This window comes from Suricata suricatta, chromosome 12, assembly GCF_006229205.1.
Source record: "Suricata suricatta isolate VVHF042 chromosome 12, meerkat_22Aug2017_6uvM2_HiC, whole genome shotgun sequence".
NCBI lineage: Eukaryota > Metazoa > Chordata > Mammalia > Carnivora > Herpestidae > Suricata > Suricata suricatta.
In genome coordinates this window covers 84,655,164-84,668,046 of record NC_043711.1, presented here as the reverse complement: position 1 = coordinate 84,668,046, position 12,883 = coordinate 84,655,164, and the positions used below count along the sequence as shown (strand labels likewise).

At 44.6% G+C, this 12,883-nt stretch overlaps 1 protein-coding gene across 3 annotated transcripts in view; it reads left to right on the top strand.

Moving 5' to 3' along the window:
• Positions 1 to 12,883, top strand: part of SLA2 (Src like adaptor 2) — a 28,930-nt gene that overhangs the window by 9,502 nt on the left and 6,545 nt on the right. For all 3 annotated transcript variants that reach the window (XM_029918657.1, XM_029918658.1, XM_029918656.1), the window contains one exon: positions 921 to 1,024. In XM_029918657.1, coding sequence (XP_029774517.1) covers positions 921 to 1,024 — 104 coding nt within the window. The remainder of the gene's footprint in view (positions 1 to 920; positions 1,025 to 12,883) is intronic.

Below are 12,883 nucleotides of genomic sequence, written 5' to 3'. Positions count from 1 at the left end.
CTAAGTTTGTTGCTGACACCAAGCGAGTCACAGATTCTCTGATTTATTTACTTGGAATTGACTCAACTCTGACTCTGGCTTTGACTGTGGAATTTCACACAATGACAGAGAAGAGGCTATTTCCATTGAGTTGGCTTCTGTAGGTTTTCCCAGGGATCATAGGGCATGGCTCTGGGGACATTAGAAGGCTGATGGACTAGTAAGCAAAAAAATTCCTGTAAAATCACCCAAACTTTCCATTGTGGTTAAGTTCTTCATGAACATATAGGTGAGGGATTAAGTGAAAAGGGAAAGGAAAACAGAGGACCAGAGTAATCAACAATCCAGCAATGAAAGAGGCACCGAGGAGCAGGTTATGAAGATCTGTGCTTTGGGAGGCACATATGATGTTCGATAGTCTGCATGATTTTTTCCAAGATTTTAGAATGCCTTAAACATTCTAGTTCTAACATTTCTACCCACAAATGAGCTCCAATGGAAGTTAAGTTTTAGTGATAATGAATACATGTTCACTCACATGCCTTCTAACTGCAAAGTTAAACTTTAAAACATTCAAATAAAATATTTACTAAAATTAAAAACAATAAAAAAGGCACTTATTGGAAAGGTAAAGGCTTGGAAAGGTGAGTGGCTAACATAGGGGTATTGGAGGAGCTGGACACTGACAGGAGACAGTCTGCAATCATCCCACCTGCCCCCACCCCCAGCCACTTTGAAATGAGGTCTCCAGGCAGAAAAACCTGGGGCTGACCCCATGAGGTTGTCCTCTGAGTCCTCTGGAGCCAGGACCAAGACAAAACTGGGAGCCCTGGGAGACCATGTATAATTGGAACTCTGAGGTCCAGAGATGGAGGAGGGGTGGAATAGAGTCTTGGCTCATCCCCCCTGCCAGGGGTGACCTCTCTCTGTCCCTTCCCCAGGTGGCTGTATGAGGGCCTGAGCCGCGAGAAAGCTGAGGAACTGCTTTTGCTGCCTGGAAACTCAGGAGGGGCCTTCCTCATCCGGGAGAGCCAAACCAGGAGAGGTGGGTAAGCTCAGCCTGGCTTGTCCTTTGCTGAGAGTCATGTGTGAGGTGACTTGGGGATAGAAGTAGAAGGCCAGATGTGAGGGCTGCGATACCTGGCCTTGGAATTGGGCAGTCTGGCTGACTGACCACCATGTTGCTGCCACAAGAGCCCATTTCTAGGGGCGCCTGGGTGGCTTAGTTGGTTAAGCATCTGGCTTTGGCTCAGGTCATGATCTCACGGTTCGTGGGTTAAAGCCCTGCGCTGGGCTCTGTGCTGACAGCTAGCTCAGAGCCTGGAGCCTGTCTTCATATTCTGTATCTTCCTCTCTCTCTGACCCTCTCCTGCTCACCCTGTCTCAATCTGTCTCTCAAAAATAAATAAAAAACATTTAAAAATTTAAAAAATTTTAAAAAGAGCCTATTTCTAAAAGTGGATGTGAATGGTTCACAGTGGGGATCCAGGCTCAGCCTACACTTAACTGAGTCTCGTAATAGAGAATAGCCACAGGATTTCCCTGCCCTGACCAGCAATGACTCCTTCCTCCCCAAAATACAGCACAATCCTGATCTCTTGGCAAAAAGTTGTAAAGTTCACAGGAACTTTGTACTTTGGGTCACCAACCAGTCAGAACTAGAAAACTCATTGGAAGTCAGCTCTTGGGGCACCTGGGTGGGTCAGTCAATTAAGTGTCCAACTTCAGCTCAGGTCATGATCTCACAGCTTGTGAGTTTGATCTTGCTTCGAGTTCTGTGTCTCCCTCTCTCTCTGTCCCTCCTCTGCCCCTGCTTACCCTCTGTCTCTCTCTCTCTCAAAAATAAACAAACATTAAGAAAATGTTTTTAAAAAGTCAGCTCTTGATTTTTTTTTCTGCTGTAGAGATGGGGAAGATTAGGAAACAGAGGCCCAAAGAGGGGTAGGGACTTGTCTCACTGCACACTCATATGGCACTTCTGACACTTCAGGTGCAGGGCCCTTACAAACAAGACACAGAGTTGATGGAGTCTGTCTCTGATGCCCCTGCCTCCCTCTGAGCTGCTGTCCTGAGACCCTGACCGTGGGGCAGAGAGGGATGTTGAAAGAATGGCCACATTGACGTTTATGTTAGGCCCTTTTGTGCTTCAAACTGCCTTGTGGAGGATTGTACTTCCATTGTCCCCATTTTATAGATGAAGAAAATGAGGCTTAGAGAGGAGAGACAGTCTGCCTGGAGAGACATGACTAAGTGAAGCTGGGATTCAAATTCAGCTGAGGTCCATCTCACTTCAGACTCCCAAGAAAAGTCCATGGGTCACAATAAGGTCTAAACTGCAAGCATAGTGGTAGCGTAGGGAGGAGGTACTGTGGAGTGAGGACAGGCCTCCTGTGCTTGCCCTAATCTGAACCAACCATGATGAGTTGTCAGGGTCCTTTGCTCCCAGTGTCCCTCCTGAGGCCCCCTCCAGCACATCTTTGCCTCTCTTTCCCTTCCTTCAGAAGCTTGTTGGGTTGACCTCTCCCCAGCCCCTCAGCATCAGCAGCCCACCCTCACACCCAAAGGCTGGCTGGGGCTGGGGGCTGGGGGCTGGCCTGAGTGCAGCAGCTGCAAACAGGAAACCACACCTGTGGGGCTAACTGGGGCGAGGGTGCTGCAAACAGGCCCCAGTGAGCTTAAGCCACAGGATGTGCTCCGTGTTCAGCTGCCTGATCTCCACCCCTTCTCTGGCCGGGCTTAGCCACAACCGCATAGTGACCAGCACTTAGTGCCCCTTTCCTAAGAAGGCACATATATAGGAAGAACTGGCTGGAATAAAGGAGAAAGCAGATAAGGATCCATAAAGATCTTTAAAGATTTATAAACTTCCACATGATTTCTAGGATTAAGATTAGATTCTGAGCTTCCCCATAGCCAACCCCAAAAGAGGGTAGATCAGAATGCAGCTCTCATTATCAGAAAAGAAAGAGATTTGTCAATTCTGCAGGAAAGGCAAAGGTTTCCCCAGTACTAATTTCTTTATTTTTATTTTTATTTTTTTTATATTTGAGAGATAGAGACAGTGTGAGCAGAGGAGGGTCACAGAGAGAAGGAGTCATAGGATCTGAAGACAGGCTCTCAGGCTCCAAGCTAGCTGTCAGCACAGAGCCCGACACGGGGCTTGAGCCCACGAACTGTGAGATCATGACCTGGGCCAAAGTCGGACACTTAACGGACTGAGCCACCCAGGCGCCCCTTTTTTAATTTTTTTAAATGTCTGTTCATTTTTGAGAGACAAAGCATAATTGGGGGAGGAGCAGAGAGAGAGAGAGATACACAGAATCTGAAGACAGGCTTCAGGCTCTGAGCTGTCAGCACGGAGCCCACAATGCGGAGCTCAAACTCACAAACTATGAGATCATGACCTGAGATGAAGTCAGACGCTCAACCAACTGAGCCACCTGGTACCCCTCTCCAGTGCTAATTTCTAATCTGTCATCTGAAGCCTCCTTTAGGACAGTGTTTGTCAAGCTGCAGATTGAGACCCCTTTGTGGGCCAAGAAATTAGTTTAATTCAGTGGGTGTGAAATCTGGGTGCCCATCAGAATCACCTAGAGGACTTAAAGAACTGGCCAAACACCCAGATTTTTAATTTGATGGGTCTGGGACAGAATCTGATAATTTGCCTTTCCAACAAGTTTGTAGGTAATGCTGTTGCTGCTGGTTTGAGGACTATACTTTTTTTTTTTTTTTTGAGAGACAGAAAGAGACAGAACATGAGAGGGGGAGGGGCAGAGAGAGAGGGAGACACAGAATCTGAAGCAGGCTCCAGTCTTTGAGCTGTCAGCCCAGAGCCTGTTGCAGGGCTCAAACCCACAGACCACAAGTTCATGACCTGAGCTGAAGACACTTAACCAATTGAGCCACCTAGGTGCCCTGAGGACCATACTTTAAGAACCACTGATTTAGGGGCACATGGCTGGCTCAGTCGGTAGAGCTTGTGACTCTTGAACTCAGGGTCATGAGTTCGAGCCCTACGGTGGGCATTGAGAAAGTGAGAGAGAGAAGAAGAGAGAGAGAGAGAGAGAATGCCCAAGTTAAGGGAGGGGTAGAGAAAAAGGGAGAGAGAGAATACCAAGCTGGCCCAGCACAGACAATGAAGAGCCCTATGTGAGGCTTGAACTCATGAACTATGAGATCATGACCTGAGTCAAAATCAAGAGTCAGAGGCTAAACTGAGCCACTAGGGTACCCCCTTCCTATAAAAAAAAAAATTCTTTAAAAAACTCCCAAAATGTTGATCTAGACCTTGGCTGCAAGTTGGAATCATCTGGTTTATAAATTACTGATACCTTGCATCCCACCCCCAGGGTTTCTAATTTAATGGGTCAGGGATATGGCCTAGGACCTAGAAAATATAAAAGTCCCCCAGGTGATTCTGATATGCTGCCGAGGTTGAGACCTCTTCATTTAGTTGGATCTGGACCAGTGAGTGTTTGAAGTAAAATATAAGCAGAAAACTTTAAGGTGCATCCCTGGGATTGGAAGAAATATTGTTTCATCCTTTTTTTGTTTTAAGTAATTTAAGTGTGCCCTGGAACACAGTGTAAAATTTCATACTATGGTTTATAGTCAAAAAAAGTTTGGCGCTGCAGCTCTATGAGGCCTGAGTAACATCACAAAACATTTTTCTCAGACATGAGTATACCGGAATTGTCAGGGAAATTTCTTGACAACACAGGCTCTTGGGCCTCTTCTGATTCTGACTATTTACAGGGTTCAAAGGTCAGAAAATCTGCTTCCTTCACAAGGTCTCTGAATGTTCTTATGTTCTTTTAAGTTTGAAAACACGGTTCTAATCTACAGAATTAAGTAGTAAGGGATGAGGTATTTTTTTTACATTTACATATTGCATCATATCATATATAATAGTAATTAACTATTAATTGAGTGAATGCTATCAGGATTGACTTTTCTTTGTATCAAGGTCCAAATGTACCTCTGGGAAGGGAATTCCGCAGAGGAATTTGAGTTTGTGTGTCGAACAAGGAGAGAGGCCCAGGGCCTGTGAGCTCCCAAGAACACTACTCAGAGTCTGGACGGAGGAGGGTAAGACCCCTTCACCTTCCCCAGAGTCCCTCTGGCATACGTGTTTATGTTCTAAACCTGTGGGAAATCATGGCAGGGCCCGAGTCAGGCCCCAAACCTGGGTATGTGAAGGGGCACTGATGACTCTGTGGAGGTCACAGGACTGCTCCAGAGGTCAGCACCAGGGTCAGGCCCCAACAGTGTTATCTCCTACCCCTCACCTTCCTGCTGTCCTGCCATGTATCTGTTCTGTGATGGGAACTATAAGGAAGATTGATGATCAAGGCATGCTTCCTGCCGCTGAGGGGCTCACTTCTGTCCCTTCTGTCGGCTGGGAAGCACTTGTTGAGCCTCTCCTCTGAGGCAGGCCTGCTAAGTCAAGGTTCTGTCCTGAGGCTGCAGACAGCGGAAGGTCCAAGGTTCAGCATCCCCAAGGCTATCAGCTTCTCAGGGGCCTCAGCAGGTGAAGTTCAGGGGGTCTTGCTAGGTCTACCTCCTACACAGCTTCCAGTCTGATCCCTCATTCCACTGTGGACCCCACCCCACCTCCTGGTATCATCAGAACAGTAGGGAAAACATGGTGCCTGACCCCAGAGGTCCCTGCAGGTCCAGATGTGACATTGGCTAATGGAGTTAGAGCTTTCTGGAATCCAGGACATTGTACCTTTCTTGCCTTTTCCCAGGGGATCTCCCTCCAACCCCTGCACCCTATTGTTTTTTTAAGTAGGCTCCATGCTGGACATGAAGCCCAATTCAGGACTTGAAGTCATGACCCTGAGATCAAGACCTGAGCTGAAATTAAGAGTTGGACACTTAACTGACTGAGCCACTCAGGCACCACCACCCCCAGACCACTTCTGTAGCTACTAGAAACTTCTTTCTTTTTTTTCTTTAAAGTTTATTTATTTATTTTGAGAGAGACAGACAACATGAGTGGGAAGGGGCAAAGAGAGAGGGAGACAGAGAATTCTAAGCAGGCTCCACACTGTCAGCATGGAGCCCAATGTGGGGCTTGAACTCACGAAACTGCGCGATCATGACCTGAGCTGAAACCAAGAGTCAGGTGATGCTTAACTGACTAAGCCACCCAGGTGCCCCATAAACTTATTTCTTAAAAGAAAAAAAAAATCAAGGTATGTGGTCTAAGAGCACACGAACTCTATATTTGAAATGGGGACCATAAAGGAAAATTCCAGCTGTGAGATGTGCTAGCAGGACAGCACTTCTTTCCTAGACTATAAAGATCTAATTACCTATGTCTGGACCTTATGTGGTGTCGGCATACAGTAAGTGCTCAAAGAATGTATACTGAATAAATGAATGAGTGAATGAGTGTATGAATGGAAATTGAGCAGAGAGGATAGGTGAAAAGTTAGGATAGACTTTCCCCTAATACCAGGTAGGCTCATAAATAGTGGTAGGTGTGCAAACAGTGGCAAACACCGCTCCAAACTGCTTGTAATCATGGCTCTGTCTATCATTTATCACAGAGACTCAGTCAGTCATTCAACAAATGGATATTGTATGGTGACTCTGTGCCAACTATTGTTCTAAGCAGCGGGGATTAAACAGTATAAAAAGCAGAATCCCTACCCACAATGTAGTTGGCAGAATGGACAGTCAACAAATAAATAATAAAGTGTCCAATCATGATAAGTGCCAGATAGAGACAATAGGGCAGCACAAGAGGAACAGGGTCATGGGACGTGTGCAAGTATGCAAAGTCCTTGTGGTGGACGCATCCTCAGCAAGGGCAGGTGTGCCTGGAGGCAAATCCAAGGTCACTGGGAGTTGGGTCATGTGGGGTGTTTCTAGGGTGAGGACTTTGGTTCTCAGTAGGGAGTGACATAACCTGATCCCTCCACTGCTGCTGGGAGAGGATTTGGGGGTGGGGAGGTGAGGTAGAAGTGGGAAGCACATGGAAAGTTGTTGCAGGCTCCTCCAGGGTAAGAAGTGGTGGATTCTGGATTTGTTCTAAACGTAGCCAGTAGCATTTTCTGTCAGGCTGTATGTGAGGTGTGAGAGAGTGGAAGCAGTGAGGTTGACTCCATGGTTAGAGCTTAGTAACAGATGCACCGTCTGCCGTTTTCTGAGATTGGAAGATAGAGGAAGCATACATCAGAACCATGCTTCAGGAGGCTCCTGGTTGGTTATGTGTGTTTTGGGGTGAGGGAGGGTTGAGGGACAGGTGGTGGTAGCACAGGACTCAAAAGCATTGGCGCCTGGGCAGGCTTTGAGCTGCGGCTTCCCCCAGGCAGGGACGGTGTTCTGGAGGGGAGTTGTCTGAACAGCACTGAGTTGTAAAAGAAATGCTGGTGGTTACTCAGGTGGAAGAGTGTTCAATACAAAAGGAACAGTGTGTGCAAAGGACTAGAGGCCTGATACAGGTTATTGGGTGCTTGCTACATGCCAGAGACTGCTAAATGCTTTAGGTGCTTCACCTCTCAAATCCTTGCGGTGATCTGGTGAGACTAGGAGAATCATTATTCCCCTCTACAGATGATCCTAGAGGTCAAATAATGTGCTTAGAGACACAGCTAGTTAGCATGGGGCAAGAGGGGTGTTATAGCATGTGGCTGTGTGTGGGATTTGAGCCCAGGGAGTCTGAGATAAAATGGAGATGTCCTGGAACTGGGGGAGAGCAGTAGGTATCTGGGACTGGCTGGAGTATGTAGTGAGAAGGAGCAGCAGGATACCAGCATACAGGCCAGTCACAGATGGCACTGGTAGGTGACCTGTGTCCACAGCGGGTTATCAACCCCACATGGGATTGACAGAGCTTCTTATCCCTGAGCCTATCAGCTAGATACTTGATATAGCTACCCTTACTAGTTTTATTAACTATGGTGACAGGGACCAACATGGGGTGGCTGGAGAACCTTGCAGAGCATGTAGGAACTTGGGTACTTAGTTCAGCTGGGTTGGTTGGCCTCCAGAGCTTGTTCTCCAATATTTAGCCCTTTCCCAGCCACAGAGCCATTTTAGAGTCACAGCTCAGCTCCAGAAGATACTTTTTTTTAAGGTTTTATTTTTAAGTAATCTCTACACCCAATGTGGGGCTGAAACTCACAACCCTGGGATCAAGAGTCATATGCAGTACTGACTGAGCCAGCCAGGCACCCCAAGAAGAGACTCTTCTCTTTCTCCTCCTTCCCTTTGTTTTGTTTTGTTTTGTTTTGTTTTGTTTTGAGAGAGAAAAAGAGATAGAGGCCACAAGTGAGCAAAGGGCAGAGTGAAAGGGAAGGAGAGAGAGAGCTTGCAGAGCTGGGCACACCTGAAGTAGGGCTCATGTTTTACCTAAAGCAGGGCTTATGTTCACCTAAAGCAGGGTTTGAGCTCACCTGAAGGGGGGCTTAAGCTCACCCCAAGCAGGGCTTGAGATCACTGGATGTGGGACTTGAGCTCATGAGTGGTGAGATCATGACCTGAACCGAAGTCACATGCTTAACAACTGAGCCACACAGACACACAGGAAGAGACTCTTCTTAAAGGTACAAAAGTCAAGGGGCCATCAGAGTCAGGAAGAGAATAAGGAAAAGGAAGCAGGGAACTTACTATACATTTATTTTTTTTTTAAGTTTACTTATTTATTTTGAGAGAGAACACATGGGGGAGGGGCAGAGAGAGGGAGAGAGAGAGAATCCTAGACTCCATGCTAACACTGTGGAGCCTGACCAGGGGCTTGAACTCATGAACTGTGAAGTCATGACCTGAGCCTAAAACAAGAGTCAGATTCTTAACTGACTGAGCCAACCAGGGGCCTCACACTTCTTGATGTATATTGATTTTGTATCTTATAGCCTTGCTAAATTCACTTATTAGTTGTAGTAGCTTTTTTGTGTTTTGTTTTAAGATTTTATTTTTAAGTAATCACTGTACCCAACATGGGACTCGAATTCACAACCCTGAGATCAAGAGTCTCATACTCTACCAACTCTACTAGCACCCCACTAGTTGCTTTTTTGTAGATTCCATAGGATTTGCTACATGTATGATCATATTATCTATAAATAACATTTATTTATTTTCCAATCTGTATACGTTTTATCTCTTTTTCTTGCCTCATTGCACTGGCTAGCACCTCTAGTATGTGAATGAAATGGTCAGAACACTCTTGCTTTGTTCCCAATCTTAGAAGGAAAAATTCAGTCTTGCTTATTAAGTATATCTATAGATGTTTTGCAAATTTGAAAGTTGTCTTCTGTGGTAGGCAGAATAATAGCCCCTTGGAGATTTCTAGGTCCTAATCTCTGGAACTTGTGAATATATCACCTTACATTACAAAGGGGAGTTTGTAGATGTGATTAAATTGAAGATTTTGAGATAGGGAGATTATTGTGGATTATTCAGATGAGCCCAGTAAAATCACAAAGGTCTTTGTAAGAGAGAGGCAGAAACATCAGAGTTTGAGAGAGACTGATAGGAATGTTATGCTACTGGCTTTAATGATGGAGAAAGAGCCCTGAGCTAAGGATGCAGGTAGCTTCTAGAAACTAGAAAAGCAAAAAATGGATTATCCTCTAGAGTGGCAGAAGAAACACCTTGCTTTAGTTCATGGAAACCCATTTCAGATTTATAACATCCAATAGATATGTGTTGTTTTAAGCCACTGAATTTGAGGTAATTAAAAAAATTTTTAATGTTTTATTTATTTTTGAGAGAGAGAGGGAGAAAGAGAACAAGAGACAGGGCAAGCAGGGGAGAGTCAGAGAGAGAGGAAGACACAGAATCCGAAGACAGGCTCCAGGCTCTGAGCTAGCTGTTAGCAGAGAGCCCGATGTGAGGCTCAAACTCACAAACCGCAAGATCATGACTTGAGCGGAAGTTGGATGCTTAACTGACTGAGCTACCGAGGTGCTCCATGAATTTGAGGTAATTTGTTATATCAACAATAGGAAACTATTGTATCAGTTTTGGTGATTTGTGCCTTTTAAGGAATTTGTCCATTTCATCCAAGTTGTACAATTTTTACTGGCATGAAGTTGTTCACAATATGCCCTTATTTTCTTTTAATGTGTTTTTGTAGGATCCTTAGTGGTGGCCTCTCTTCATTCTTTTTTTTTTTTAATGTTTATTTATTTTGAGAGAGAGAGAAAGAGAGAGAGCATGTGCATGAGTGGGGGAGGAGCAGAGAGGGAGGGAGAGAGGGAGTATCCCAAGCAGGCTCCATGCTGGGTCAGAGCTCAGACTCATAAACCAAGAGATCATGACCTGAGCCGACATCAAGAGTTAGATGCTTAACCAACTGAACCACTCAGGTGCCCCTCTTCTTCTTCTTCTTCTTCTTCTTCTTCTTCTTCTTCTTCTTCTTCTTCTTCTGCTGCTGCTGCTGCTGCTGCTGCTGCTTCTTCTGCTTCTTCTTCTTCTTCTTCTTCTTCTTCTTCTTATTATTATTATTATTATTATTATTATTTTAATGTTTAGTTTTTTCCTTAAAATAATTTTTTTTACATTTATTTATTTTTGAGAGACAGAGAGACAGAACGTGAACAGGGGAGGAGCAGAGAGAGAAAGAGACACAGAACCGGAAGCAGGCTATAGGCTCTGAGCTAGCGGTCAGCACAGAACCTAATGCAGAACTCAAACCCACGAACCGTGAGATCATGATCTGAGCCAAAGTCAGACGCTCAACCCACTGAGCCAGGCAGGTGCCCCACGGTTTGTTTATTTTGAGAGAGAGTGAGAGGGGCAGAGGTAGAGGGAGGAGGAATATCCAGCAAGCCCCATGCTCGACGAAGAGCCCCAAGTGGGGCTCAATCTCAGTTAGATCATGACCTGACCTGAAATCAAGAGTGGGACACTTAACTGACTGAGCCATGCAGGTGCCCCTAAAGATTTTATTTTTAAGTAATCTCCACAGCCAATGTGGGGCTCAAACCCATAACCCCGAGATCAAGAATCGCATGCTGCACGGAGCCAGCCAAGCAGCCCTGAAGTTTATCCATGTTATCAGTCTTTCCAAAAAATCAGCATTTGGGACCATTGCCTATTTCTATTTTTTTATTTTATTTATTTTTGCTTTATCTTTATTACATTCTTTCCACCTAATTTTATTCTTCTCTTTCTAGCTTCCTAATGTAGAAACTTTATTTTGTACCTCTCTTTTCTTGAAACATAAGCATTTAAAGCTACAAATGAGGGCACCTGGCTGGCTCAGTTGGTAGTGCATGCAACTCTTGATCATGGGGTTGTGAGTTTGAACCCCATCTTGGGCAGACACATTACTTTAAAAAACAAATAAAGCTAAAAATGTACTTTACTGATTTAATTGAGCTCACAAAGTTTTGTTTTTTTATTTTTAGTTAAAAATATTTTCTGGGAGGGCGCCTGGGTTGCTCAGTCAGCTGGGTGTCTAACTTTGGCTCAGGTCATGATCTCACAGTTCCTGAGTTCGAGCCCCGCATAGGGCTCTGAGCTGACAGTTCAGAGGCTGGAGCCTGCTTTGGATTCTGTCTCCCTCTCTCTCTGCCCCTTCCCTGTTCACACTCTGTCTCTGAAAAGTGAATAAAAGTTAAAAAAATTAAATATTTTCTGGGGCACCTGGTTGGCTCAGTCAGAGTAGCATGTGACTCTTGATCTTGGAGTTGTGAGTTCAAGCCTCATGTTGGGCCTAAAGCCTGCTTTCACAAAAAAAAAAAAAAAAAAAAAAAAGAAAGAAAAAGAAAAAGAAAAGGAGGTTCCTGGGTAGCTCAGTTGGCATCGACTTGGCTCAGGTCACAATCTTATTGTTCATAGGTTTGAGCCCTGTGTTGGGCTATGTGCCGACAGCTCAGAGCCTGAAGCTTCCTTTGGATTCTGTGTCTCCCCTCTCTCTGCTCCTCCCCTGCTCGCACTCTGTCTCTCTTTCTCAAAATAAATTAACACTAAAAAAAAATTAAGAAAGAAAAAAAATGTGTTTTGTTGTTGGGCACTGTGTTCTGTGTTGTTGTTGCTTGTATTATCTTCTATATTCCTATTGATTTTCTGTCCTATCAATTACTGAGAGAGAAGTGTTGAAATTTCCAATTATAATCGTGATGTCTATTTCTTTGGTTAATTCTGTCAGTTTTGCTTTATATATTTTTTTTCTTGTTTTTTAAATTTAAAATTTTTTTTTAATTTACACCCAAGTTAGTTAGCATATAGTGCAACAATGATTTCAGGAATAGATTCCTTAATGTCCCTTACCCATTTAGCCCATCCCCCCTCCCACAACCCCTTCCAGCAACCCTCTGTTCTCTATATTTGAGAGAGTCTCTTACGTTTTGTTCCCCTCCAGGTTTTTATATTATTTTTGCTTCCCTTCCCTTATGTTCATGTGTTCTGTGTCTTAAAGTCCTCATATGAATAAAGTCATATGATACTTGTTTTTCTCTGACTAATTTCTCTTAGCATAATACCCTCTAGTTCCATCCACATAGTTGCAAATGGCAAGATTTCATTCTTTTTGATTGCAGAGTAATAATCCAGTGTGTGTGTGTGTGTGTGTGTGTGTGTGTGTGTGTGTGTGTGTTATACACACTACATCTTCTTCATCCATCCATGGACATTTGGGCCTTTCCATACTTTGGCCATTATTGATAGTGCTGCTATAAACATTGGGGTGCATGTACCCCTTCAAAGCAGGATACCTGTATCCCTTAGATAAATACCTAGTAGCGAAATTGCTGGGTTTTAGGGTAGTTCTATTTTTAATTTTTTGAGGAACCTCCATACTGTTTCCCAGAGTGGCTGCACCAGTTTGCATTCCCACCAGCAGTGCAGAAGGGATCCTCTTTCTCTGCATCCTTGCCAACAAGGTCGCTGCCTGAGTTATTGTTAGCCATTCTGACAGGTGTGAGGTGGTATCTCATTGTGG